Here is a 26564-nt window from a genome sequence, read left to right on the forward strand (position 1 = left end):
TCTGACTCATGTTACAAGATTGACTATAGCCCTGTGCACCTAATGCTTCCCCCTTTACTTCTGTTATATTATCTTCTATATAACTAGACTAAACATTATCTTTACTCACTCTAAACTAGTATAATTCCTAGTTAACTTATTAAGTGTATACACTAAGGCCGCGAATAGAGTGATTATATATCTCTACTATATAAAACACTTCTCTCTTATATATAATAATTAATCTAACTAATACTTTCTCTGTATATTGAACGCCTTCTTCGCTGATAATTCTAAGACTAGAAGAAGCTTCAATAGATATATTTTAACACTATTTAAAGGGCTTATTAACTAAAGATCAAGGAAGCAAAAGATAGTCACAACATTCTCCATTAAGACAGAACTTCTTGCTCTATCTAATGTGGCGAGCGAAATAATCTAGTGAAGAAGAATATTTACTAATATCAACCTAGACCTGAAGAAGACTTCACCACTTCTCTTTAATAACTTATAGACTATTTGACTACTAACTAAGAATGAAAAGCTATTTATAAGACTCTATCATGTTAATATTTATTGGCATTAGCTCAGATAAGAGATTCAATAAAGATAAATTAATCTCGATTAGACGCCAACAAATAATATAATTACTGATGACCTCACAAAGACCTTATCGAGGTAAAAACATGAGGCTTTCATCAAGCAACTCAACCTCACTAATATCCAGGAAATGCTATTCTAATGTTTTTACACTAATGATGACGGCATTATTTCCTAAGGGGATGTGTTAAATAAGGCTAAGTTGTGACGGGGTTATTACAATCTCTATACTTGCGCCGAACGCCTTCACGGAACTCCGCCGCCTAGAACACTTCTTTTGTAAACCTTGTAACATCATAAATTCACTCACTTTAGTCACTTTTTCGCTATATTATAGTCCTCAGGCTGGAGGAACCGGACCTTCCCGATATAAGGACGCCGGCCCCCGACGAGGAACTCATCGGTCGCCGCCGATGCCCGGGAGAAAAGCCTCTCCACCAGAACGAGAGAATTTTCACTCCTTTGCCATATAAATAGATAGAACAGCGACCTCCTAGTCCTGGAGGTCAGACTCGTCAATACATCCCATTTAGCCCCTCGACATCGCCTAGAACTGAGTGTTGCACAACAAGAGCCTTGAACCTTGACCGTTCGCCCATCATTTCAAGCCTCCAGCGCAGCAAAATAGCCTGCAATATCGACAATTTTGTCTCCGAAGCTCTTGAATTTGGTGCTAAAGGTCTTATCAGTCTTACTTACGTCGAAAGCCAGTTGGACAGACTTTATGGATCCTTCAAGAGGGAAGATATCTTTCTCTACTTCCTTCAAGAAGTGCTATTTAATAATGCCGAGTATATTATCCCATTAGACTGGTGTCTCTCCGATATAGTCGACTCCAAATTTTTGATTGCCTTTGATTTTGAGTGAGAGTGAATCGATATATACTAAAGCAATATTCACGACATGGCACGTTGTCATGAGGGTTTCTGTTGGCTTCTACTTTCTTAATAGCGAGGCTAAAATGCTGGTCCCGGTAAGATCAGTCAGAGTATATCGACATTACCCAGGACTCGACTCAATTTTGCACACAGTAAGCCGCTGTCTGTGGCGATTAGGCAATTTTAATGATTTGTCGATTCTCTGTCAGGATTTCATAAGCTGCGCGGACGTTGCTATCGCTCTTCGCCTACTAATCAGACCCGACAGGGATCCGCGGTATTTGCAACGTCCTTATCGTAGCTATTCTAACGAGGGTTTAAAGCCAATTTACGTTAAAACCTTTACTCAGTGTAAATAATAAGAGTATTAGTGCTTACAGAAACTTCGCCGTAACTGCGACCTGAATTTAAGTCATGAACTAATAGCGTTATAGTTACGCCGGATTAGGTACCGGAGATACTAAACTAGGTATCACACTTATTTCCCCGAGTGGGGCACCTTCTGTGGCTGCATTATACGTGGGTTCCGTAGCGAGGATATAACACCATAATTCGAGGTACGGATTCCAAAGACAGGATACAGTAGGCGGGTTAGACGTCACGAGTAGTAAAAAGACTTCTTCTAATTGTACTAAGGCTCGCACTAATGCAATTTATAACAGTATTATATAGTAAGGTGGATAGGTAGTGTGCAGCTGACCATGAAAGCCCCTTGTAGAGCATTCTTCAATTTTTAATATATCCGCGTCCGCATCTGAATCTAAGCATTTCCGCTTTCTCTGCCGATCATACTCGTCCTCTCTCATTCACTTACCGTCAAGCTCATCGTAAACACTTTGTGGTCACTGTTACCGCCATCTCGACACCTTGCACTCGCCATGGCTCCCAAGGTTGCCATTATCTACGTAAGCTGTTCCTCCGCGACAGCAGCGCTAGCCTTGTCTTCTAAACCACTTCGACTAACTGGGTAACACTAGTATTCTATGTACGGCCATCTCGGCAAGCTGGCCCAGGCAGAGAAGAAGGGCATTGAAGCATCAGGAGGCACCGTCGACCTTTACCAGTATGCCTAAATCGCTCCCTCTTCTAATAGTCGCTCGCAGACGTCTCTCTTGCGACAGCTTTGCGATATGTTCAGTTTACGTCTTTGGGAACAGACAAAATGACTAACTTTTGACTTGTTTCCTTTTCAATTTACAGAATTGAAGAGACTCTCCCTCGAGAAGTTCTAACCAAGATGCATGCACCTACTCAAGACGCTTCGATCCCCTTCATCACCCCGGATATCCTCAAGACCTATGATGCCTTTCTATTCGGCATCCCCACCCGCTTCGGCAACTACTCCGCCCAGTGGAAAACCTTCATCGACGGGCTCGGCCAGCTATGGATTTCCGGCGCTCTTCACGGCAAGTACTTTGGGCTTTTCGTCAGCACCGCAACCCCCGGCGGCGGCCAAGAAGCCACATGTATGAACGCTCTATCATCCTGGATACACCTGGGTTTGATTTACGTTCCGCTCGGATACGCGACGACCTTTCAGCTTCTGAGCAACCTGGATGAGGTTCGCGGCGGCTCTCCTTGGGGCGCAGGCACCTTTACCTCTGGTGACGGCAGCCGCCAGCCAACCACAAAGGAGCTTGAGCTTGCCACTGCCCAAGGCAAGAGCTTCTGGAAGCACATTAGCCGGGTTAACTTTGGTGCCTGACTAGGAGGAAATGCCAGTGGGAAACCAAAGGAAGAGGCGGTGGCTGCCCCGGCCTTGGCGGCCGCCGTCGAAGTGATGCTCGCACCCAGCAACCCGCAAGTGACGTCAACAACAATGACAAGCCAGAGGGTGGACCGTGTAGGTTGCCGAAGAACTGAGCCATGTTGTAGAAAGACTATCGCAGAATGATATGAGGTGGCCTGATGAAAGAGGGCGAAGAGAGAGATATACACATAGGCCGATCATGAATATATATAACACCCCCAGAAGAAAGGAACTCAACATATCATTTTAGTGGTCGTCGACGGAAGGACCACAATGTAAAAGAGGCTATAATCTACGTTGGGGGAGATTTAATTCATTTCAACTCAAATGCATGGTCAGCTGTACAACGCAAGTTCCTGCCCTTTGGCACATGGGTCTACAGTGTGCATGTCAAACTTTAAGAATTCGACAAGACTATGTGGTCGCAGCTGGAACTCACTTTTATCATTACATCGTGACCATGTGAAAGCCTGAGGAAGGCTTATGTAGACTACACGAGTACTTGGGATGTTGGTGTTGATAATCACCTTGTCTCAGCGGAGGTCCACTGAGACCGTGCATGATCACCCCCCGCTGGTTGTCAATCTTCAGGCACATCATCCCATACTCTCTACTGGCTAGTGAGTGCTTGTTCATTCCTGCAACTCCTGTAAGGTCATCCCCACAGTGTGATGACGGCGAGGCTCTTCCTGAGAAGATTTTGCATCACCATCTCCGTGTACGTAACTCCGTGCTGTTCGAAAGAGCAGGGAACTTTAGGGGATAGATCGACGTACGTTGTACAATGAAAGTGACGACTCGCGCTTCGGAGATGTCAAGAGAGACACCATACTGGAGGCAGAGCCAAGGACCAAGTCGGATGGAAAGAGAGCTTCTGGCAGAGGCGAAGAAGGAAAGCGGTGAGCAAGACGAGTAACAGACGTATCCAAGTGTCGGTGATGAGTAGCGTCGAGAGGAAGTACAACCAGAGAGACGACCTCAACACCTGGCCAATCTTCTTACGAGCCAGGCTCAGTGCTGGCACCAGTACACTCCCTATTATTCCCACTCTTACTCCTGGACGCCCAGGAGTAAGGAGTAGACCGCAGAGTACACTGTACAGTAGTTGGTCGTCAGCCTTGCATAACCTTGCAGAATGATCCAATGATCTACAATCGTCAATTCTCTAGAGCTCGCTGTCCATCCAATGTTTCACGGTAATCCTACTGAGGGGACACGCAGTCAGGCGAAGGTTTTGTCGGACTGATCTCAATTTATCGTCCGCTCCTTAGCAAGTGAAACTATCTTGGGTGTTCAAGGGACGATACAGAGGTGTGGCATTCAGGTATCTATGATAAAAGATATATTACTGTAAAGTATTGCATTGTCAATCGAAGGAAAGTTTCGCCTTCCTAATTTTCCCTACTTATTGCTACGAACTTGGGGCCGGACAGCAACGGGCAGTCGGCGGGTTTTGTGAATCCCTTGAATCAAAGAGAAGAAGAAAAAGACGAAGAAGAAGCTCCTCAAGAACATCTGCGAAGCGTATGGGCACTGTTCAGTAGCGCTCAACCACAAATACGATCCATTCATCCCGACACAGAATCAACAACTGAACGCATAAAATACGGTGGATCATCACGGCGGAAGTGCAGGGAAAAGACGGCGGACAGAGCCATGGAGTTTGTGCGGTAGGACCAAAGAATTCGTGATTCAAGGTCGCTGATGGCCAATTAAGCAAGGTGGAAATAAGTGAGAGAGTGGGAGACGGTGAGAAATTGCTGGGGAATCCTTTCGGGCCGGAAAACGTCAAGTCTAGAGGTACCAGCCTGGATGGGACTTCGTGAATAAATTGTTGTCTTGTAAGTGAAAAAGACATTGATACAACGCAGACAATTTTCTAGCTCAATGCTTAACCTACAGTACTTCAGCGACGCGTTCTTGTTCTCTTGTGAAGTCAACCGGGAGCCACTAGGAACTATAAGGCTGTAATAGAGGTCCGACAGCAACCTGGTGGGAACGCAAAACAGTGACTTCTAGCTCTGGATCCAACCAAAAAAATGAACGTGACGAAGTACAAGACGATCCAGTGACGTTTCAATCATGCTTTTGGATTATGCTGATTTTCTCATCTTCTCTTTTTCTCTTTCTCTCTCCTTCTCTTGTACCATCATTATCTGCGCACGATGGCGCAATTTGAGCTACTGGAGAATTTTCATAACCTTGGGCATTCGGATGGGTTTGTTTTTTCGACTCCCTTGATGGCCACTGTGCTGCCGAAGTCGGTATCAGTGAATGTGGGATGTTCCTTGGTAATAGTTCCTCTGAAGTGCGAGGGTGCTGTGGAGGTACCGAACGACGCGTTAGAGCATCTCTCATTGATGCGATTGAGGGCTAACCAAGAATCCTCCTAAGGTGCCAGCCTAGAGACGATATCTGGTCGGGTTCTGGTCATCAGATTCATCAATGCCCCCGTGTTAGGTCCTGGAAGCCGCTGCGTAATAGGGTCGATGATAGAGGCCACAAAACGCTGTACGAAGTAGGGACTTGGAGTTCTGCGATTTACAGACTTTACAAGCTATTGTCATTCCTACCTCGATAGTTATGCTCGGAATTGGCAATGTCCCCCCTGGGACACTGCTCTCTCGGCCTGAACTCATTCCGACTCTGGTACAATGATAATCCTCTTGCCCCCGACTTTGTGGTGGCGGAGAAGGTCCCAGGCTTCGGAGGTGTATGACAGACCCTCTTTGACCTCCAGCGGAACCGATCTGAGTCGCCCATCGGCGAAAGCGGCTTCAAGATAGTCCCACCAGACCCATTCAACGAATTCTTTGTTCTTAGGGTCTAGGAAGTCGTCTAAATACTGGTGGAAGAATCCCGAGACACCGGCTGGTAACTCCACGCCAGGCTGGATACCTGCGGCAGATAGAATGCGACCTCCGCCATGAGCAGCAAGGACTTGACCCATCTTGATTTGATCTTCAGCTGAATCTTGTGCTGCGAAAACTCCCTTGTAGGGCCCAAGAGAGGTTAGATCCTGCACAACGGTTGACGAGTTGCGGTCGATGAAGCGATCTAAGCCCAATGACTTGGCTAATTCGGAGTGACGCCCGGCGGCCACGCCAATGATCTCGTAGCCAGCCTGTTGGGCGAGTTGAGCTGCAATGGCACCAAATGAGGAGGAAATGCCCCAGATTAGAACCTTTTCCCCCTTAGGCACAGCTCGACCTATACTGAGCGGTCTTTCCAAGTTAAGATGGATGAAGAGCGCGCTCATTGACGAATATGTCGTGGATAAAGAAGCCGCTACGTCGAAGGGAGTTTCGCCAATCTGTTGAAAGTGCCGTCTGATCAGTAGAGTGTTCTTGGCTGTCTAGTATTAAGGGTCTCTTGAATTGATTATTTACCTTAGATGTCAGGGCTTGCGGTGTAAGAGCGAATCGTTGGTAGGCACCAAAACGAGAGTCATTTCTCAATACGCCGGTGGTGTTGGTTGCGACGCGGTCTCCAGGAGCAAATCTAGTAACCCCGGGACCGACCTTTTCCACAACGCCTGAACACGAGACTAAAGAAGGCGAGTCGATTAGAATTATAGCCTTAGAGATATGTAGCACAGTAACTTACGTCCGATGATGGTTGGATACGACAGAGGAACTGGGATGAGCCCTGCCTGGATTTTCCACTCGCCGGGTTGAACGGCTATGCCTTTGACCTGGTTGATTTTTTAGCCTTAAGAAAAAGACAAGGGATATGTGAGGATCGAGGGAGACATAGAAGGCCGCAATGGCCAAGAAGCGAATCACAATGACTCAAGTTATGCCGAAATGGCTTTATTGTTGGGGTGGGCTATCTCTGACTAGCAACAAAGAGAGTGATGGAGGACCTGACCAAGAAGACTCAGTCAGACATGTTCCCGAAAGGGAAAGTACGCCGACTGGTCAGGTGACTCCTAACAGGATAGACAGTGAAAGCTTACTTTCAGAAGTAGTTCACCAGATCCAGGCTTCGGCAGAGGTGCCGATATAACCTGTGGCTCTTTGCCAGGCCCTTGGAGCCAGACAGCTTTGTTCGCCATAGGGATTGCTTGGGCTTTGGTTGCAGAGAGATTAGAGAGGGGTAACAAAAAGTTCACTGCGGTGAACCGAGTCGTCAGTGGTTACTTTTGGTCGCGAATCTTGACGGTCGAGAGGTGTGAGGTCGAAAGGGAAACGACTCGGCTGTCCGCGCTATATGCTCAAAAACTATATATGTACAGTCTAGAGGTCGAAAGACAACTTTCGCCCAATCGCCTATGGTTACCGCGTTTCAGTAATGATGCGAATCGATATACCCTTGTCCACCTGCGAATAACGCGCAGACGACAAGGCTTGTGTCAACAGCCCAACCATAGCTGGAAGAAGCGGCGTTATGCCGGATGTCTGACAAATCGCTACACCTACGTGCCACTATTTGTCATCTAGCCTCGAGGTTCGGTCGCCGTGTTTGCCCGTGGATCCAGGGCCAAATTGACGAGAAAACTGGCTATTAGGCGGCGCTTAGCGTTTGGGTGTGCGAGCAGCGAAGTGACTAGCTAAAAGAATGGACGACCGATTCTACGCTGTGGAAACCACGAACTTAACGTCTACATGAGAGGGAGAACGAGAGCACAGCTTGTAGTCGCGACAAATTCCTGTCCCTGAACACCAACCACATCGACTTTACAGACCTCAGCCTGGGTGGCACCTTGAGTCAAGTGAGCGCTGCATCACTGTGGCCAGGTCAGCCATAGTCCGTGGCATACAGCGCGTGGAAACTCGTCTGAAACGCACAATCAAGCTTTCTAGGGACAAGAGCATACACAAAATGTTCTATACATTCGCGCCAGCTCGGTCCGATGCGCATGGTAATGTCTCCTCTCAGCAGCCTTCGTCTGGCACGCGGCGTAGGAAGTTGAGTTTCGCTTGCGAACGCTGTCGCCTGTATCACATCCGATGCGGACCCCAGACGCCATGCCCACAATGCGTAGCCGCCAAAGCGCGCTGCAAGAGAGACCAACCCAATAGTTATATGTAGAAAATACACTGCCTGGTCGATATCTTTCTTCCTATCTGCCCGGAGACCGTGACAATTATACTGCGCTAGAGGCTTGAAATAATGGGCGAATGGTTAAGGTTCAAGGCTTTAATAGTCGATAGTGTATAATTAGTATTGAGATTCTCTAGTATATATAAAGCGATTTAATAAGACAGTTAAGTTTAGTAAAGTTTTTTAGTATTCTTTAAAATTCTCAAGGTTTAACACGCACCATGTTGTACAGTGTAGCGTGCCCTTGGCGTATAGACAAGATAATCTGAAGAAGCCCTGAATCCTGCGCTACTCTCGATCATCAGTATATCTTGAGAGATATTGCACCAGGATTGTGAGATAAGCGAGCGTTGCAAAAAAAAAAGAAAAGAAATAATATCCTGCGAGTGAATCTCTTCTTTCAACCTATATTATAACAGAAGTAGATTGGGAAGCACCAGGCTTACAAGCCTGTGATCAATCTGGCGTCATGAGGCAGGAGTAGAGAATCATGCACATAGTATCCTTCTTTTCTCGCAGCGCTCTCTTTACTTCGTCAACCTTGTGGAACGTCTCTCAGGACATGCTGTTGGTCAAGGGGCCACGCGAGATGCAAGACTCCTCCGAGACACCTTGCCTACACGTCTAGGGCACTCAGTGCTATGCAATTTGATGCGCGCTGAGCTGAAAATCTGTAGAGAATACTGAAAACTGGACTGGAATTGGCTATCTCATTGAACCGCCCTGTATGTGACTCGAGGACTTCGATACTGACTATACACACGAGACTGTGCACATGTATACATAATGAAAAGAAAAATAATGTCTAGACCTTTTCAACTTAGCTTTCCACCACTTGCTTAACTCTAGGCCCGTCATGACAGAGACTACCTCCCCCAAGGAGAGGCGCACACAGCCTAACCCACTATAATATAGAGATCGATATACGCTTTAGAGTTTAAAGATGAGTCTTGTTGTAAAATATCTCGACTTTAGTGTATCGATATTATAACAGGAGTAGAGGGGGAAGTACCAGGTGCTCAGGGCTGTAGTCAATCTTGCAACATGAGTCGGGAACTGAGAGACGCTCGTGGAACACTCCTTCTTTCTTCGCAACGCTTGATTGTCTGCTCCAGGCCACGCTTGACGGTGCGCCGAAGCGCGCGCTGCACCTGAAGTACGTTGACTATGCACACCTTTCTGTGTGCACTCTGTAGTTGCTTGTTCTCAATCGATTCAATGCGTACGTGCTACTTGCGTGCGTGTACTTGTTTGCTCGTGTTCATGGCTACTCATGCCTATTCTCTGTGCGCCTCTTGCATGAAGAAAAAAGATGAAAAGAAACACTTGCCTGGGCCCCTTGACCTAGATGCACGCTTGCTTGGCCCAGGGCCCACTGTATCCTAACCACCTCCCTAGAGAGGGACACACACCTCCCGACTCACTACAATATATATACTACTATATCTATAATATTACCATACTAATTAAAGCTCTTTGAATTCACTTAGAGGTGATTGTCTCTCCTAATTATATTAAATAAATCCTAGCTCTTTAACTCAAGATTAAGGGATATTGTCAGGAACTTCACCGTAAATAGCCCTGTGATGAAATAGTCGATGCAATGTAATCTCTTAAACAGTTCTCTGTAATAATGACTCTTCGTTTAAAAAGCGAAGAAGTTGTCCCTATGAAATTCAGGAGGGGAAACGCCCCTTGTACTTTCTCTCCTCCTCAGAAGTGTACTTCTAGTTATGCCAGGTGGTACGCTTCCTTATCTTGTCCTTTGCTCACTGAGTCGCTAGATGTAGCCGTTCTCGACGAGATCAAGGCGTCTCATGACAGATATAATCACTCTATAGACTCTTGAACAAGATGGCGGCCCTCGAGCTAGAAGAGTACATTAAAGGATTTATTGACCGGTAGAGAGGATTTCGAGAATAACCGTTTCTGCGTACGAACAATACTGGTGAACTCGTTGAATGTGGGCCAAAGTAGCCTCGTCGGCGACCCTGCTCGAGTACCGGAGAACCGTCATGGTGTGGGGACAGCGATGCATTTTCCATCCGCGTAGGGACGGGTTTTGCGGGTTTTGGAGCTCTCACCGAGAAAGAAGACTTCAGCTGCTTTTCCGCCAAAATCACTGGTCACAATGCGGGTTTTGCGGCTTCTGGGAAGAGGATTTAGGTCTTTGGACGGACCGTAAATTCACAATGCGTAACAATATTATATCATATCCCGCGCAAAACTTCCATTCTTATATCAATGTCATTCCTGCGTCCCTAAGCGACAGGCACGATACCAATACTTGTCATACTTCATTGGTAATGGCTACTTTCAGCGACAAGAGACAGTTTCTAGGGGGACAACTTTTTGGATCGACATATATCCCCAGAGGCGCAGACTTCTCTGGCAAGACTGTCGTAATAACAGGCGCCAACGCAGGAATTGGATTCGAATGTGCGAAGCACCTGTATGTCTAATTTTCCTCCTATTTGAGTGTGTCCCAAGAGAGATAAACTCGTTAACCACTCGTGCTCGTGGCGCCACAGAGCTCGTCTTAATGTCGCTACACTTATCCTCGGATGTCGCAGCCTCCAGAAAGGCAACATGGCCAAAGATCTCATTGCCCGTTCTGTTGTGGATCGTAAGACAACGGCAATCGAGGTTTGGGAGCTTGACCTCGCCGACTATCGATCGGTACTCTCATTCGCTGAGCGCGTCCGGACGACGCTTCCGCGCCTCGACGCACTGATTGCCAACGCCGGAGTGAGGCTGATGGAGTTCACGCTGGCCCAGGGTATCGAGACGACAATCACCGTGAACGTGGTTTCGAACATGCTGCTCAACCTCGGAGTACTCCCTAAGCTCCGCGAAACGTCGGCAAAACATGGCGTTACCACCACACTCACGATCGTTGGCTCCATGATGCACATCTTCGGCCCACCAGAGAGCATGGCGCCTCCGCCGCCAGAGGGCAAGGGAATCGACACGTTTGACTTGTTGAGTGATCCTGCAACTGCGGACATGGGTCCACGGTACTCGCTCAGCAAGACTTTGATCCACGCAGTGTCGTTGCACCTGGCGACGGCGGCACCGAGGCCAGCAAAGCACGAGCAAGTCGTTGTCAACTGGGTAAACCCGGGGTGGTGTGCGAGTGAGCTGGACCGTCACAAGCAGGCGCCACCTCTGATACAACGTGTAATGTTTGCTGTAATGGGGAGGACGGCGGAGCAGGGCAGCCGAACGCTAGTACATGCGGTGCTTGCTGGGAAGCAGACGCACGGCTGCTATCTGTCAGAATGCCGACCGAAGCCTGAGTCTGAGTTCTTGCGCAGTGAAAAAGGCGTCGAGGTGCGAAAAAGACTCTGGCGAGAGTTGATGGTGAGAATCAAGAGAATATCACCCGAAACAGCAGGTTTCGTTGAGTGATATAGTTTTTCACGTATCCTGGTCCTGTCACTGCCAATGGCTAGATATGCTTTAAATGAAACCATGTTCCCAATCGGCCGAGTAGTCCATGCTGAAACTATCTATGAATGTAAACCAGTCGATTTGGGCATCTTCGCTTGTCGCGATGGGTTGACCCCCGTGGGGATTATAGATATTTCCGGCATGGCTATCAATATTCAACCCAGGGTTCGGCATGGAGAAATCCGAAGTAGTTGAACACATCGGCGTGTCACCATGGGTCCTACTAGGTAGGTTCGAAGCCTGCTTTGATATGTGATTGGAATGCTTCTGTTGCTGAAGTCGACGCATGAGCTTTGTGATGGGTTTCCAGAGCATTCCCTTCTCGGTGTCAGCAATTAAACTTGAATAGTGATTGTAGCTTTGAACAGCAATCGAATAAGCTGTGTCATAACTTTCCCCAGGAGGTTGACTCAACAGCTCCACCAGTACGATAGCCAGAGCATTCCATCGGACCCAAGACTTCCATGCCCATGGAGCGAACTCTGTCGATTTGATTACAAACTCCTGCTGTAGAAGTTGTGTCGAATGTTCCAACACGTTGAAGTCATCTGACGAAGGAACGAGTCCGGGATGCTGCTTGTAGGGCGGCCTTCGAAGATCGAGATGAATATTAGCGATGATCCCCTTCGCCACCTGTTCAGTAAACCTCTCAAATGGCTGTGCATCTTCCCTAACGTTGAGATATTCTTGTCTTATGCACATTTCAAATGACGATACCAGCTGTAACCTGGCAGCCCATCCCTCTTCTGTGCTGTCTGATATGCTTGTGATCTTTTTCTGGCAACACATGGCCCGGAACATCAAAGCAAAAAAGGACATGTCGTTAAAACCTGGCGATGAAGATATTGGTACGACAGCCCCTGATAGTTCTTCATCGTTCAGAAGAAGAGGAGCTGGACCTAAGTCGTCCCAACGAAGTATAGGAGGCGTGCCCCTGTCATAAGACCCATGGGTATCCATAAGTGCAATGCAGTACCATAATCTGCGGCGAAGTTCCAGTTCCACTCTGTCAATTTCGTCTTGGTTCTCCTGCCCAAGACGCAGTGCAGTGCCAGCTCTAACGGCCACTGCTAACAGAGCCCACCATGTTGCTGAGTTGTAAAATGTTCGATGACCCACCTTCGGTTTTCAGGTCAGCTCAACATCCACATCATGTAAGGGAGGAAATTGGGAGATCCCACCAGGTATATCACAAATGCCTGGAGCACAGTCACATTGGGTTGTTCGAGCAAACCTGCTTCTGAAAGAGCTTTTTCTGTGGCTTTACGATACTGCTCTATCAGGACCACCCTGTCGCCCAGACCCAAATTCCTGGCTTCTTCGTTTGTGATACTGCACAGCGAGGTGAAATATATCGACAGCTCGAGCGCTCCGATGGGAGGAGGCTTATACGCGTCCCGCGCATCCCTCTGTAAGCGCGCAATTTGCGCCAGCACTCTTGGCCAGTGGAGGATCTTGTACAAGCAGTCCACGCTTTGACGATACAAATACAGGAGAACATTCCGTTTCTCCTCTGACATTGTTGGCCATGCAGCAGGAGTGCATCCGCAGAAGCAAGATGAAGCCGACCCGAACAAAAGTGCTTGACTGGTTGAGGACGCAAATGCATTTCTAGTGGCTGCTGGCTCTAACTGGAGTTCCTCTTCGTCTGAGTTGTCAAATGTTTCACGAAGACCTGCCACCTGACAGTTTCATCAGCACAAAGTCTCTGCGACAAAATCTGTGGATCCAATTATGATACCTCCTTTGCAAGAGTCGCCCAAAATTCTGGCGCCACAAACTCGCGCGTCCGACCAATACGCTGAGTCGGAGATCGTGACTGCACTGTATCAATTGAATCAGTAGCACCTGACCATTGGTAAGTCGGATTTTGAACCTGAGTAGATTGTAAGCGTGGTATATGAAGCACTCATGCTCTGGATGCGGGCCAGACCTGGCTCAACAAGTTCTCGAGGCGAGCAACACGCTCTTCCATCATATTATTCTTAGTCCTAGCGCTTCGCCCTCGAGGTAGACGTGCACGTTGAACAAAATCACAAGGTGTATTAGAATTTTTGCACGATGAGCATGGGTTTTGTTTATCGCATCGAATTTTCCGCCTCTTGCAGCGCTCACAGCTAAGCCGGGGCAGCGGCTCCATTGATAAGAAAAGTCGGGCAATATTCAATATACTCGCAAGCGAAAACTGGAGTTCGAGGTTAACAGAGGTGAAAGAGATTGCCTTCCGATGTCACAAACCAGAAGACAACCTGGCGGGCGGAAAGGGCGGAATGGATAATGTCAGCCGGAATCGCTGAGCGGTAGGCGCGATTGCCAAATCTGAGCAACCCGCAAACCCTATCGGCACATCCCAAAACACTGCGCAAGCGGCATCACTGCGGAGGTTATTATCATTCCATATGCTTAGAGTTTCCGTGTCTAGCGCACTGTGAGGCCTATGGGGCCGGGAATGAAAAGGCGAGTCTTGTAAAGCGTTGTATTGCTGTACGTGAGGTGTTGTAAAGAATGCAAGTGCACGCAACGCAAGAAGAGTTCCATGGTAACTACGCTATCCCTTAACAGGGAAGGTGCGCCAAGCACAAAACAGGAAAGTGACCCGGATGGCTCAACCGCACCGCAAGATCAGAAGGCCGAGACGACAGGGTAAATGACAAATTGGACGACAAGGTAGATAACAAACTGAGCGAGATGACAACGGGCCATGCAACCAGTCGGGCTGAGGGATCATGTTGACCTCGCGAAATAATTGGTGAAACACACCATTCCAGGGCTTCGGAAGAGTTTGGTGGACGGCACGCAAGGACCGTCCCGACACTGACTAGTTAGCACTGCATTAGCCCATTAGCACAACATTTGCTCGAAATCGAGAGAGTATTCCCTTCCAATGTAGCTCTTGAAGGACCAGTGTTATGGTATAGTCCAAGACAGTCTATTCTTAGAGTACAAGGCGTACATAAGGATGTACATTTCATAGCTTCGCTCTGTAGTTAAACTTGTTCACCATCGCACACACAGCTCACTGTGGGTTGACTTGCTCTTGTCTTGGTGCTCACTTTCAGACTCAAGTTTACTGTGGCATGGTAAAACGTTGCCGTTCCAAGACGCAAAGCTTAGGCTCTCGGCGACTGGCGTAGAGTTTTATTCTTTCGAAACAGTTCCTGAGTTGGACACCCTCGCTTGTACTCCCTTTGACGTAAGAATCATATGAGAAAGCAACCAAGACGTGTGTTATCTCGTCATATGCCTATATCCTGGCCTTTGTCTTGAGTGTTGTCATTGCATCGAGGTCGATCTGCCTTGGGTGGTGCCGAAGACATTCTCGACAGGCTCCGAGGGCCTAATGTTCACATATTCAAATCTGCAAAGTATGCACCAGTGTCGGTCCCCATCACGTCATGTGGCTGATTCTGAAGGTGAACAATTGGGTCGACAATTAAATGCATTCGTAAATTGCTCCTAAGAACCCGGTGAGCACCAGCGCTCCTAGATACCCCATGCGCCTCCTGGCACGATTATGTATTGCCACGTAAAGGTTGGTTGGGGATTATCTTGCAGTAATCTCGTCGAATGAATCTCAAAGCCTCACTGCTAGGTAACTTTCATTGGTGAAACTGCTAAGGCAAACGAGGGGGTCCAACTATTGTCCGCACCCTGCCAATGGCGTAGGCGCGCACTATTAGAGATTTCACTAGGGCATGATCAGCTGAAACATTTGGGCCGCGACATGCGCAATTATTCAGATGCCATTGGCTCGTGATCCGTGCCATCTAGGCCGGGGTCAATGCCTCGCTAAACTCCACAATATGCAGATTTCGGATCGTTGCTCAGGGATCCCAGGAAATCTTTTCCGATAAATCTCAGCCTTATAACCACTGTCAGAACGACCTTTAGAGCAACATGACGGCAGTCAAAAGTATTCCTTCGGAGATCATCAGCACAATGGGTCGAGGTCGGCCACCTAGTGGCCCACAGCATGATGACTGGGAGGCCAAACGCAATATTATTGAACGGCTCTATATCTCTGAGGGCAAAAGCCTCAAAACGGTGCAGGCTATCATGCTTGCTGAGCATCACTTTTCGGCAACGTTTGTCTTCTGGATCTCTCACATCTTGACTTTGCTGAATTTTCACAGCAAAAGCCAATACGAGATGCGTTTCAATGACTGGGGTCTGCGCAAGAAGGTCAAGCACCGAGATTGGATAGACATCGACTGTTATGTCCAAAGGAGAAAGCGCTTGGGAGTCGACAGTGATGTCTACATTGACGGGATCCTCATTCCACCGAAAAAACTGAGGAAAAAGGCCAGAAGAAACGACACCAGCGCTGTGACAACGTTCCAGCAAGAACGTGTGTTTTTCCATCTCACATCTCTCACACACTGACAGTGAATAGCTCACTCGCCGGAACTCCCAAATCGAGTTTCTATCTTGACACCTCAGCCATGCCAGCTGTTAGCACCCCCTATTGAACAGCTTCCATGGGCACTCTTCAGCGCTTCACTGGAGGCACAATGTAGGTCACGTTTCGGAGATATCCTGTATCGAGTGTTGATGTTACTTCTAGCGTACGACGCTCTGCTCAATCCACAACATCAATCATCGAGCGCTGGAGGCCATCATGATCAAATGACGAACCAAAGTCTGCCATTCGCGTCGACAAGCTACCTATATTCAACTTTTTTCCGATCTCTGTTCCCTTTCTGCTCTGGCGTTGATACATCTCAGCAGATCAACATGATCTCGGCTCTTCTGCCCATTACTGCCAGCCTGGATACACCTCAGGGTCAAGACTTTTGCAGCCTCACGATACACAATGCGAATATACAGCTTCTGATGTTATTAACCTTTTCTCTGTCTAACAATCTATTGACGAATTATGATATTGACCTGTTACTAAAATTGGTCCCGCCTCCGAGCCGATTGTCTTTGTTGAGAGATTTGGTCTCTCACAAAGGTGCTGCCACTGAAGGGGTGACGGAGAGACTTTTTGAATATGCAATTCTTTGCGATACGCAAATGCTGTCCATGCTTCTTGGACTAGGTATCGATCCAAATGAGCAAGTAGTCTCCTGGCTAGGGGCTCTGACGACGCCACTTGCATATGCCGCAAACTTTGCCAAAAAAGAGGCTGTCAAAGTACTGATCTCCGAAGGTGCTGACGTCAATGGCACACATTCTTTCATAAAAGATGGTGGGAGGCCCATAGAAAAAGCCGTTGAATGCGGAGCTTGGGCAACAGCTCAGCTTTTACTGAATCATGGCGCAAAAGTTGATGGATCTTACCGATCAAGGACAGGCGCAAGTATGCTTGAATGCGCCTTTCGAGACTACAGGGCCCCCGACCCTTGCCTCATAAAAGCGCTACTCGACAATGGTGTCTCTATGGGATTGGACGGGCATCAATGTGCTAAGATACTCGCTCTAGCCCTTCCTTACTCTCTGGATACAAATGACGTGTCCTGGCAAGAAACGATCCATCACCTACTTCAAGCAGGGGTGAAAGCAGCTGCAGAACCAGTAAGCATAGAGGCCTCTATGCTTGACGACGACGGTGAGCTTCTTTGCTTTCCAACCCCGTTATCAATTTTGGAGAGGGCAGCCGATCTTGGCGATACAAACACTTTTCTGCTATTACACGAAGCAGGGGCCCGAATAACAAGATTTACTCTCTATTACGCAGCAGGGAATGGAAACGAAGCATTGGTAAAGTTCCTTCTTGGAAAAGGCGTCAATCCAAACGAACAGTTTCCTTCAGGGGATTGTGCACTTCTCGTTGCTGCTTCCTCAGATTCGCCTTCACACAAATCCATACTGAGGCTGCTGGTTGACTCAGGGGCGAATGTCAACCCTGAAAGACCTCTCATGAACCAATCACCTCCAATCTGGACACCTCTTCAAGCTGCAAGTTACGCTGGAAACATTCTTGAAGTCGAGCTGCTTTTGAGGCACCAAGCTGATATCCATGCCGATGCAGGCGTGCAAAACTTTGACAACCCGGCCCTCGCAGAGTCATTTACAGCACTTTCGGCAGCTGCATACGAAGGACATACTGGAATTGTGCGGCGGCTCCTTGAAGCTGGGGCTAAAGTGGGCCAACCGGCATCACCACTAGCCTTGAGCGCTGCCGCGAGGAGCGATGATAGAGAAAGTTTGGGATTGATATTGGAGGCTGGAGCTGACATTAATGCATCCATGGGAACTTATCCGAATCCACTGAATACTGCGACGCTTTTAAGCTCCCGGCAAACCGTTGAGTGGCTCCTGTCGCACGGAGCTAAAGCTGATGTTACTGGTGGTAACCACCCTTCTGCCATACAGGCAGCAATAATTCGCAGTGCAGATGGCTTTGATGATTTGATCCAGTCCCTCATCAGCGCAGGCGGTGACGTTAATGCTGCGGAAGGGCACGTAGGGGTGGATGAAAACTTTGATTATTACAATGACAGGCCTAAAAAGTGGCATACGCCTTTGGTTCTCGCAATCAAGCAAAATAGACCGGGAATCGTCGACCTTCTACTTTCGAAGGGTGCAAATGCGAACGACCTCTCCGGACTTTCATACAGCACAACAGCGCTAGAGGCTGCGGCATCACAGGCAAACTTGGGCTTGGTGTTCAGGCTGCTACGTGCTGGTGCGGAGACTGACGACCCGGAAGCATTGCTGGCAGCGGTACGAACACGTCGTGGTCAAGATGTCGCTGGGGCGCTGCTCACTGCTCATTCAATACGCTATCATGGCCTTCGCAAGCATTTTGGAGGTCTAGCCTTACAATACACAATTGCCCACGGAGACTTGACTCTAATGAAGCAACTCATAGACGCAGGCATAGATGTCAATGCGGTTGTCAGAAGAAGTGATGGTCGACGTGCTATTGTGCGCAACTGGGATTGTTCTACTTTTGAAGAAAGATATGAAATTCGTGACGGTGAAAGTCCTCTCGGTACGGCGGTTCGGTCGTTTCTAGGGCACACTGCAGCTGTCTCTTTGTTACTTCAGCATGGCGCTAATCCCAACTCATTCGTTGTAGGGACGAGAGTTTACGACGATGGTACAAGGCAAACTGTATTGGTCGCGGCCATCGCAACCCGGAACGAGGAGCTTGTCAAGATGCTTGTTGCTGCTGGTGCCGATGTCAACTGGTGTTTACTAACAGATGAGCGTGCTCGGACACCTCTCCAAGAAGCTGCGGGTGCCGGGCTGCTGTCGATAGTCCGAGCCTTGATTGAAGCGGGTGCTCGTGTAAACAATGAAGGAGCAAGCAGCGGTGGAGTCACGGCGCTGCAGGCTGCTGCCATCGGAGGCCATGTCAACGTTGCGCGATTGCTTATCGAGCTTGGTGCTCAAGTTGACGCCCCTCGCGCACCAACTGATGGGCGAACGGCTCTGGAGGGCGCAGCTGAGCACGGCCGCATCGACATGGTGCAGTTACTTTTAAACTCTGGCGCTGAAATCGACGAATATGATCCTGAAGGGCAGTACCGCCGGGCGCTGGACTTTTCTTACCGCGAGGGCCATCTCGCCACTTGGCGCCTGTTGAAACGCTCCTGTGAATGGACCGACAATGTCAATCCATCGACGTCTTTTGCATATGCTGCTGGTGGCGCAAATGGAACCAGCGTCACGAACCTTGTGAATGAACAGGAAGAAGTCCCCGACTCTGCACCAACTGTCTCGCTGTTTGGCAACCAGGTTACATTATCAGAACCAGTTCCCGTTCAGACACAAGAAGGACTGCTCCATGAGATCTTGGATGGCCATGCGCTCGGTGCCACAGGAGTATCGACCGCGGCTCCTGAGGGACCATGGCCATATTTAGATGATCAAGAGGCTTCATCAGTATCTCTTCCAGATCCCACTTTCCCCTGGTCGGCGGATTGGACGAATTTCCAGGATGGGAGCTTTGTGGGAGACGAGGACCGTTACGCGTTTGAGATCGGGGAAAACTTCATGTCTGAGACATAGCTATGGAGCACTGATAAGGCCTTCTTGCCACTGGACCGGCACTGCCTACGTTTTTGCAAAGACTTAAGTAACTTTCGTATATGCAATGTGTGCTAAGTTCCAGTCTAGACAAGGTCAGATGGGATGGGAGGGCGATGGGCGTCCGGGGTTCCGACAATGAAACAGATCAATGTCCACTCGTACTTCGTTCCCCTGGCTACAGAATTCCACGCTCCGTCTTTGGCGATGACCCTCAATAAACACTACAAGTTTCCTTGAGGTAACGAGGCTGTCTGCCATGCCATAAATATCAAACTCGTGTCGGCCTGGGTTCCGCCGATACGTGGCTTGTTCGAGAAAGCGCTTAAGTGCGCTCAAGTGGAAAGGAGTCCTTGAGAAGCAGCGACGTAGAGATCCGAGTCAAGTGGTACTGGTGTTGTGACTGATAATTGCCAGTACTGTGCACAGATCGGTGGACACTCACACAGCCAAAGCGATTTCGCATCCAGCTCCGCACGAACATCCCTCCCTGTTTTTGAAGAGCGACAAATGTCATAAAATTGATACATTGATCCTAGCCATCGACTGCAAGTACCAGATCTCTGTACAGAGTGCGACAGGCTACACCGAATTGGTCCTCTAACCAGCACACCTTCCGCAGCAGGACTTCCACCTGGTCAAAGTGCGAGATGCTTTGAGAGTGCAGGAATTCTCTCAGGCGACTGAAATACCACTTCTGAGTCACCTTGGCTTGATTAGTTATAGCCCCGTTGAAAAGGAGCCAGCATAGCACCTCCGGTGACCAGTACACTGCATCGCCGTTCTCTGGGTTGGTCTGCTCCAAGCACAACCGCAGTGCGTCAGCAATGGATCGGCTGTAGACTCCCGATACTGACATGGCCGGAGATACGGTGTACATAAAGAGTATCTGGCCCAGGCGAATGCACCGCAGCACGATTGTTTCTGCCGTGCTAACAAGCAGGGAGTGCGGTAGAGATCTTGCTGTTCGGTGCAAGCGGTGGGAGACGAGCTCAAGATATGCCAAACTTCTCTCTCGGTCCCTGCCATGCGGTAACGGATCGCATCCATACTCTTCTCTCAAGGCCACCAGTCGGCGAATATCATCGAACACGTCCGATGGGGACAGGGTGGGGTCCGAATGTCTAGAGAAGATAGGTAGTTTGACGTTTGAAGTGGCATCAACCGACGCCTTTGGATTTGATACAGGCGGAACTGTCAGAGGGGGATTGATGTCGCACCTGCAAGGGCTCAGTCAGCTGAAAGCTTCTCATTCTGCCACGAGCGCGGGGCCGGTTTCACCATAGTGACAATCTGAGAAGCATGCCGTATAGTTCTACGCTGAGCATACCGTGTCTCATCTCGAGAAACCTGTCCAGCGCAGCGATGTGCATACTTGCGGAATGGGTTCGAAGGTCAGGCACTCGACTCTGGAGGGACTCGTCAACTGTGTCTCATGGTATCCATCCGATCCGTCACCACGGAACCTACCTCGATGTACGCCAGCATCCCTACCGCACAGAACATTGCATCCGTAACTTGGGGTTTTGAATCTGATAGATCCTTGTTCAACGCGGCGATTGCTCCTCCTCTGTGGTACCAAAAGCAGTCACCTCCAGGCCGGCCCTGAAGTCTCTGTACTTGCAATACAGTGGCCATGAGGACATGGAAACACGCTGCGCTACCTAGTGCAATGGGAATGAAATCTCTATTCGGATTCTGTGCAGCGGTTTTGTTGTTCAGGTCGTTCAAATCTGTGTTTCTTTAGCACGGCCAGGGAGTCCATAGCTTTGGGATACCCACAAAATGCGAATAATGACTGGACCGAATCATCGTCGTGTACGGGGAGAGTCGTGAAGTGATCTCGCCGGTATGTACTTAAGGCATCACGAAGAGAGTGATTGGGCTGTGACTGTCCTTCTGACCAAAGAATGGAGGCACCATCGGATTCCAGGGCCCCCGTAGAGTGATTGCTGGATTCTGTCACGTAACCGTGAGCATGGAAAGGCCGGGGGAGGAAGTCACCTGGATACTTACTGGACGCCAATGGCCTTATCCTCCGGGCCTTGTGATAGCTTTTCTCGAGTCTGAATCGACCGAGACGTTGCGCTATGTCGTTCTGAAGCGGTTTAGCCCGGTTTGCCATTCCCAGCCTTTGGAGTGCGATATGCTTCTTGATCGTCGGCCGGATTTGACGGGGATGGATACGCGATAGGCTGTGGTTCGATGGAGACGAAGACTAGTTCTGGCTCATGGCTTGCTGTCTTGCCAGTGAGAATTACACCAACATCTGTCGTCGGGATTCTCCCGTTGGGTTTGGGTGTCGGCTACGAACACCACCACCCTTTATCTTGTTCATTGATAATTTCGTTTCTCACCCCAGTTGAGACATCAAAAATGTCGGATTAGTCTAGTTGGTGCCGCTGTTCGACTGCTGAGATGATTGACGGTGTGGACCGAACGTGTGGAAGTGGGATAGAACGATCGAACAGCAACCCCCGCGCCCGGCTCAAGAAAAAGGTTTCTTCCGTTCCAGATATGGGAATTTTTTGACGAATCATTCTTTTGCTACCACAGTGCTAAGTCATCAAATGGATCTCGTACGTATCGATCTCGTGCACAAACTGCAGGGTCCACTGGCAAGCTAGAGACTAACGCACCCTTAGGTAAGGGGTCAGGGACTTGGAGACGATCCGGCGACAACACTCACACGGCTTGTGCTGATGGTGGCTTGCCCATTAGTCAAGTTCGTTGTCCGTCACGGCAAAGCTTGTGAATTCTAGGCTAGGTTGTACCTCAGGGGCCGATGCGGACTTTGACTTCACAAATTTCACTGGCTGATGTGTACTAATTACTGGATTCGCACTGGAGTCTGTTTTGGAGCTCTTGTGGTCGACCGCCGCCTTGAAAGCCCTGATAAAGCCTCTGCATTCCTCCACGCCACGATCGATGATCGAGATGCTCGTCTAACAATCTGGAAGCGACTTACCTCAGCACGCGCTGGGAATGGATCTGTGGCCCTCCTCGTCGAGATCTACCCGTGTGGACTGCAACAACCACCAGGACTCGTTCGGCTTATTTCACATGTCTTCTGATCGAGGCCCGGTATCCTCACGTCATAGCCGACAGGCCCGATCTAATCGAAATGCACGATCGGACAAGGCTGTCATCCGACAGGACTATCCGATTCGTATCCAAGTCGTTGATCAAATCTCAGCACAGGCGGTACAGAAGTCAGATCCAGCGAAAGAACGCTCTTTAGACGAAGATCGACTACCAAATAGTCTGAAGACGATTCTTGGACAAGGACGGAGAGATCCCTTCATAACACTGCCGGTTAGGATCGGGGCCATAGCACCCATCGTACATGAGGTGATCGATCATGGTATGCTTTTGTGATGCCTCTTTGCTTTGGGAACACTGGCCGTCGGAAAGTTTACATTCGGCGACCACGCTTCTCACCGCATTCGATGTCCTGTCTGTGGATCATGAGGCTGACGGCCAACTACGAAGGGTTTCGCCATTTCTGGCACGGATTGACTCCGAAGCCAGGAGATAGTACTTTGAATCCCATCAATCGTGTGAAGCTCCAGGCAATGTACAGCTCGAAACTTGCCTACTTTGCATACACGATGGCGATGGTGGGCAACTATTGGCTGCTTCTTGGCCCAGGAGGAGTCACACAGGCCCACAAAGAACTCCTCCTCACACACCGAGTGGCGACGTTGTGCCTGGTCAACGCCGAGCTCGCCAACATGCAGGGTCTCCCGTCGGAAGAATTGATCGGGGCCGTGGTCGTGATGGCGGCTGCAGATCCAGACCATTTCCTCAAGCAGGCCGATTCCAACTCCCGACACTCCAGGTTTCAATCCCCTCTCGCAAAGGCGCAGGTTCTACATATCATCGGACATGAACCACTCGTCTCTGCACACTACCTTGCTCTCTGGCGACTGATCCGTCTTAAAGGTGCGGCTTGGGAAGATTATCATGATTTTGGACTAGCCGAGATCTGTGAACTGTGAGTCCTCCATGTGTCGACGGCAAAGGGGATCCAGAGCCGAAATCTTCCAGGCTGACCCACGAAATCTAGTTTGTGTATCATCCATGCCTCGATAGCTGGGGAGAAACCAGAATTCCCTGCCATTGATCGGTCCCGGCATGCATTTTTCTCGGGACACTATGATACTGGCGACGCCGCGAAAGATCTGCGCCTGAAGCTGTCCATGGCACTTCCATCAGAGTGGCTAAAGTCACTATTGGAGCTCTCTTTTCTCCGGTCTGGGCCTTCCATGATGGACGTCATTGTCTTGATGAAACACATCAGCCTCGCGCTCGAACACTTCCATCGTGGCGCGAGAGATGCTCCGGATTTTGCCAACATCATTCAAGCCCGGACAGGAATTCAACACAAGCTCCTCTCACTCCCACAGGATCCAGAAGGCATGTCACCAGCGGACATGTACCTGTACAAGTTATGCCGATTTTGCCTTTTAATCTACAGCAACATGGTCTTGTTTCCACTCCCGCCATCCAGCGGTGTGGGGACCCAACTCGCGATGGCTCTCAAGGCTCTACTCATTGAAGAAAGTCAAACGCATGTCTTTGCGAGAGACACAACCGAGCTCAAATTGTTGTTGTGGGCAGTGGTTCTTGGCGGCATCAGTGATGGCAGCGATGTTGACCGCTCATGGTTCCAGGATCAATACCGTCGGGTAGCTTCCGACATTGGGATCGGGTCATGGCAACAGTTGGAGACACAACTGACTTCTTTTCTGTGGTTAGATTTTGTGCTCAATAAAGAAGCCGTGGGTTTTTGGGCCGAATCTCGAATGCGGAGTGCTCCAGGGGTTCTGCCATGACAATTCGGCTACAAACAGCAGATGCTGTGCGCTTAAGAGCGCCCTGGGACTGGAGGAGATGATCTTTTGGACTATCATGGAGAACAAACGTGGCGACATGCCATTTGTCACGCGATTTAAATGACCAATATCGTTGTGCTTAATTCTGTCCAAGCCCAGCACTTGAATCCGGTGTGGTTGTGCATCAGATTGGGAAGTAGCCAGGAACAAAGATTTCGAGATTCGGAATCTCGATACGAGGACATGCAATTTCCATTTCTCGTTCTGAGCGTGGCCCAGAGCCTCGCTGCTTCACTCTAGGATGCTCCTGCATGTGACTGTGCACGGTGGCAGTCGGTCTGAGCAATAGATCACTCGCGCCCATAATTTGGGCTAGAGAGTCCCATCCCCGGCACCCGCCTATGCTGTTGTTCTCACTCAGACTCTTTGGTTTTTGAACCTGAAGGAAAGGAATAAGAAGCGGCGAGGTGTTGATTGAGGTGGCCACTGCTTGACTCATGATCCAAGATGTCCTTGTTCGAAACAGGCAGGCCTCGTTATGTAGAATGGTCGGTCGTAGTATAGAAATCCTTCCAAGACAGCCTGCAATTTGTCCCACGAGCGGATGTTCATCGCGATAGCCGTATCCGCGAGCATTTTGTTGAACCAATGTTCCGAAGAACACTCGTTGGTTGAACTAGTAGCTGTCTCTGCTAGGGCACCCACGTATAATGCCCATAATTTCGCATTCCTATATTTTGTGGAGGACATCCGTCGAGAGACAGCGTCACTAGCTTGCAGAGCATGCTTCAGAGCCATGATCAGAGCACTGCTGTCATAGATGTAAACACCAAAGATTTTCGGGGTCATGCCGACATGTCGACGCAGTTGGGCTGCTGCAAGTGCAAGGTATTGCTGCGTTGTGAGTTGCTCCGCTTTCGCATCACTCAACCTGGAGTTTCTCAGTTGTTCTGCAACCTTCAGGTAGTGATGGATCATGCGGCTGTGAAAGAGCACGGCTTGAAGCATTTGGGACAGGAAAACAAGCTCCAAATGCGAAGTAGCGTCGGTGATCTTGGGCGGAGAGGCTATGAAGTTGAAGCGCTGTTGCTCGGCTTCGAAGGAAGTGCGGAGCCATTCGTCGGGTATGCATGGATCCCAGTCTTTCTTGGGATACACCGGAGCATATAGTGCTGCCGCATCCGATACTTGTTGCGATATTTCTGCTAACCATTCCTCATCGTCGAAGATCATCCGCTTTACAGACATAGAGCTGAGATGAAAATCGACTATGAGTTGGTAGATCAACAGCTTGTAGTCGTGCCTCTGCTCCCGCCACTGCTTCTGCAGGATTTTCAGGAGAATTCTGCCATGGGTGGCGGCCTCAGATAAATTCCCCGATACGGTTTCTGCTGCGAAGAGCATGCTGACGTGCATGCAGTCCGCGCTGTTCTGTAAGTCATGGCCTTGGGAGATTTTTGCTCTGAGATTCTCGAGGCTTTTGACATGATATTTGTATGCCAGGTATTGCAATCTAGGGTTGAATTTACCTGCTATCGAACCGTAGCGCGCTAAGGCACCAAACGCGGCTCCCTTGTCTTCAAGAAGCCCAACAGCGTCTTTCCAATCTTGAGTAGCAAGGTCGATCAGGTGCTTCTGCCCCAACTCTGTGGAGTATAGCGAAGGGATCATGTAGTCTCGATATAGGATCATCAAGTCATTTTCTTCCGGGCCAATGCGTACGGGATAGGCTGCGAACGGATCTGAGTTACCCTTGGCTATCAGCTTCGAGGGCAATGGCGTTCTAATTGGCGTTCGGGATTGAGCCTTTTCATCTTGTCTGGTTCCGATGCGCGTTGTAGATAGAGTCGACTTGATAGAGGCAAAGAGAGCTTCAGATCTAGCTCGCCGCCTCCAAGGCCGGTATCGCTGCTGAACATGACTCAGAATTTTGTGTTTGTGTGCCAGAGGATCCAAGTTATCCGCATCTAGATTGATCCACTGCAACGCTCCCTTGTAGGGTTGGTCAGTCATTTCTGATCTCCTTCTTGTGAGCCTGGC

General features: G+C 49.2%; 8 protein-coding genes across 8 annotated transcripts; 4 read left to right on the top strand and 4 right to left on the bottom strand.

Moving 5' to 3' along the window:
* Positions 1–2335: 2335 nt before the first annotated feature.
* On the top strand, positions 2336–3162 carry PV08_09030 (NAD(P)H:quinone oxidoreductase, type IV; the record flags this gene model as incomplete). The annotated part of the gene is made up of 3 exons (XM_016383351.1): positions 2336–2362; positions 2435–2520; positions 2658–3162. 3 exons carry the CDS (start codon positions 2336–2338, stop codon positions 3160–3162), a joined length of 618 nt encoding a protein of 205 aa, XP_016231974.1.
* Positions 3163–5842: 2680 nt separating this feature from the next.
* Positions 5843–7264, bottom strand: PV08_09031 (uncharacterized protein; the record flags this gene model as incomplete). Its single annotated transcript, XM_016383352.1, has 4 exons — positions 5843–6520; positions 6597–6754; positions 6814–6901; positions 7166–7264. The coding sequence occupies 4 exons, from the start codon at positions 7262–7264 to the stop codon at positions 5843–5845; spliced, it is 1023 nt and encodes a 340-aa protein (XP_016231975.1).
* Positions 7265–10445: 3181 nt separating this feature from the next.
* On the top strand, positions 10446–11664 carry PV08_09032 (uncharacterized protein; the record flags this gene model as incomplete). The annotated part of the gene is made up of 2 exons (XM_016383353.1): positions 10446–10705; positions 10785–11664. 2 exons carry the CDS (start codon positions 10446–10448, stop codon positions 11662–11664), a joined length of 1140 nt encoding a protein of 379 aa, XP_016231976.1.
* Positions 11665–11715: 51 nt separating this feature from the next.
* On the bottom strand, positions 11716–13619 carry PV08_09033 (uncharacterized protein; the record flags this gene model as incomplete). The annotated part of the gene is made up of 4 exons (XM_016383354.1): positions 11716–12825; positions 12888–13388; positions 13448–13530; positions 13583–13619. 4 exons carry the CDS (start codon positions 13617–13619, stop codon positions 11716–11718), a joined length of 1731 nt encoding a protein of 576 aa, XP_016231977.1.
* Positions 13620–15603: 1984 nt separating this feature from the next.
* Positions 15604–19668, top strand: PV08_09034 (uncharacterized protein; the record flags this gene model as incomplete). The annotated part of the gene is made up of 2 exons (XM_016383355.1): positions 15604–16054; positions 16100–19668. 2 exons carry the CDS (start codon positions 15604–15606, stop codon positions 19666–19668), a joined length of 4020 nt encoding a protein of 1339 aa, XP_016231978.1.
* Positions 19669–20221: 553 nt separating this feature from the next.
* PV08_09035 (uncharacterized protein) lies at positions 20222–21324 on the bottom strand (the record flags this gene model as incomplete). The annotated part of the gene is made up of 3 exons (XM_016383356.1): positions 20222–20906; positions 20968–21095; positions 21157–21324. The coding sequence occupies 3 exons, from the start codon at positions 21322–21324 to the stop codon at positions 20222–20224; spliced, it is 981 nt and encodes a 326-aa protein (XP_016231979.1).
* A 1829-nt stretch (positions 21325–23153) lies between these two features.
* On the top strand, positions 23154–24524 carry PV08_09036 (uncharacterized protein; the record flags this gene model as incomplete). Its single annotated transcript, XM_016383357.1, has 2 exons — positions 23154–23683; positions 23756–24524. 2 exons carry the CDS (start codon positions 23154–23156, stop codon positions 24522–24524), a joined length of 1299 nt encoding a protein of 432 aa, XP_016231980.1.
* Positions 24525–25019: 495 nt separating this feature from the next.
* Positions 25020–26537, bottom strand: PV08_09037 (uncharacterized protein; the record flags this gene model as incomplete). The annotated part of the gene is made up of 1 exon (XM_016383358.1): positions 25020–26537. One exon carries the CDS (start codon positions 26535–26537, stop codon positions 25020–25022), a length of 1518 nt encoding a protein of 505 aa, XP_016231981.1.
* Positions 26538–26564: the final 27 nt, after the last annotated feature.

This window comes from Exophiala spinifera (genome assembly GCF_000836115.1).
Source record: "Exophiala spinifera strain CBS 89968 unplaced genomic scaffold supercont1.7, whole genome shotgun sequence".
NCBI lineage: Eukaryota > Fungi > Ascomycota > Eurotiomycetes > Chaetothyriales > Herpotrichiellaceae > Exophiala > Exophiala spinifera.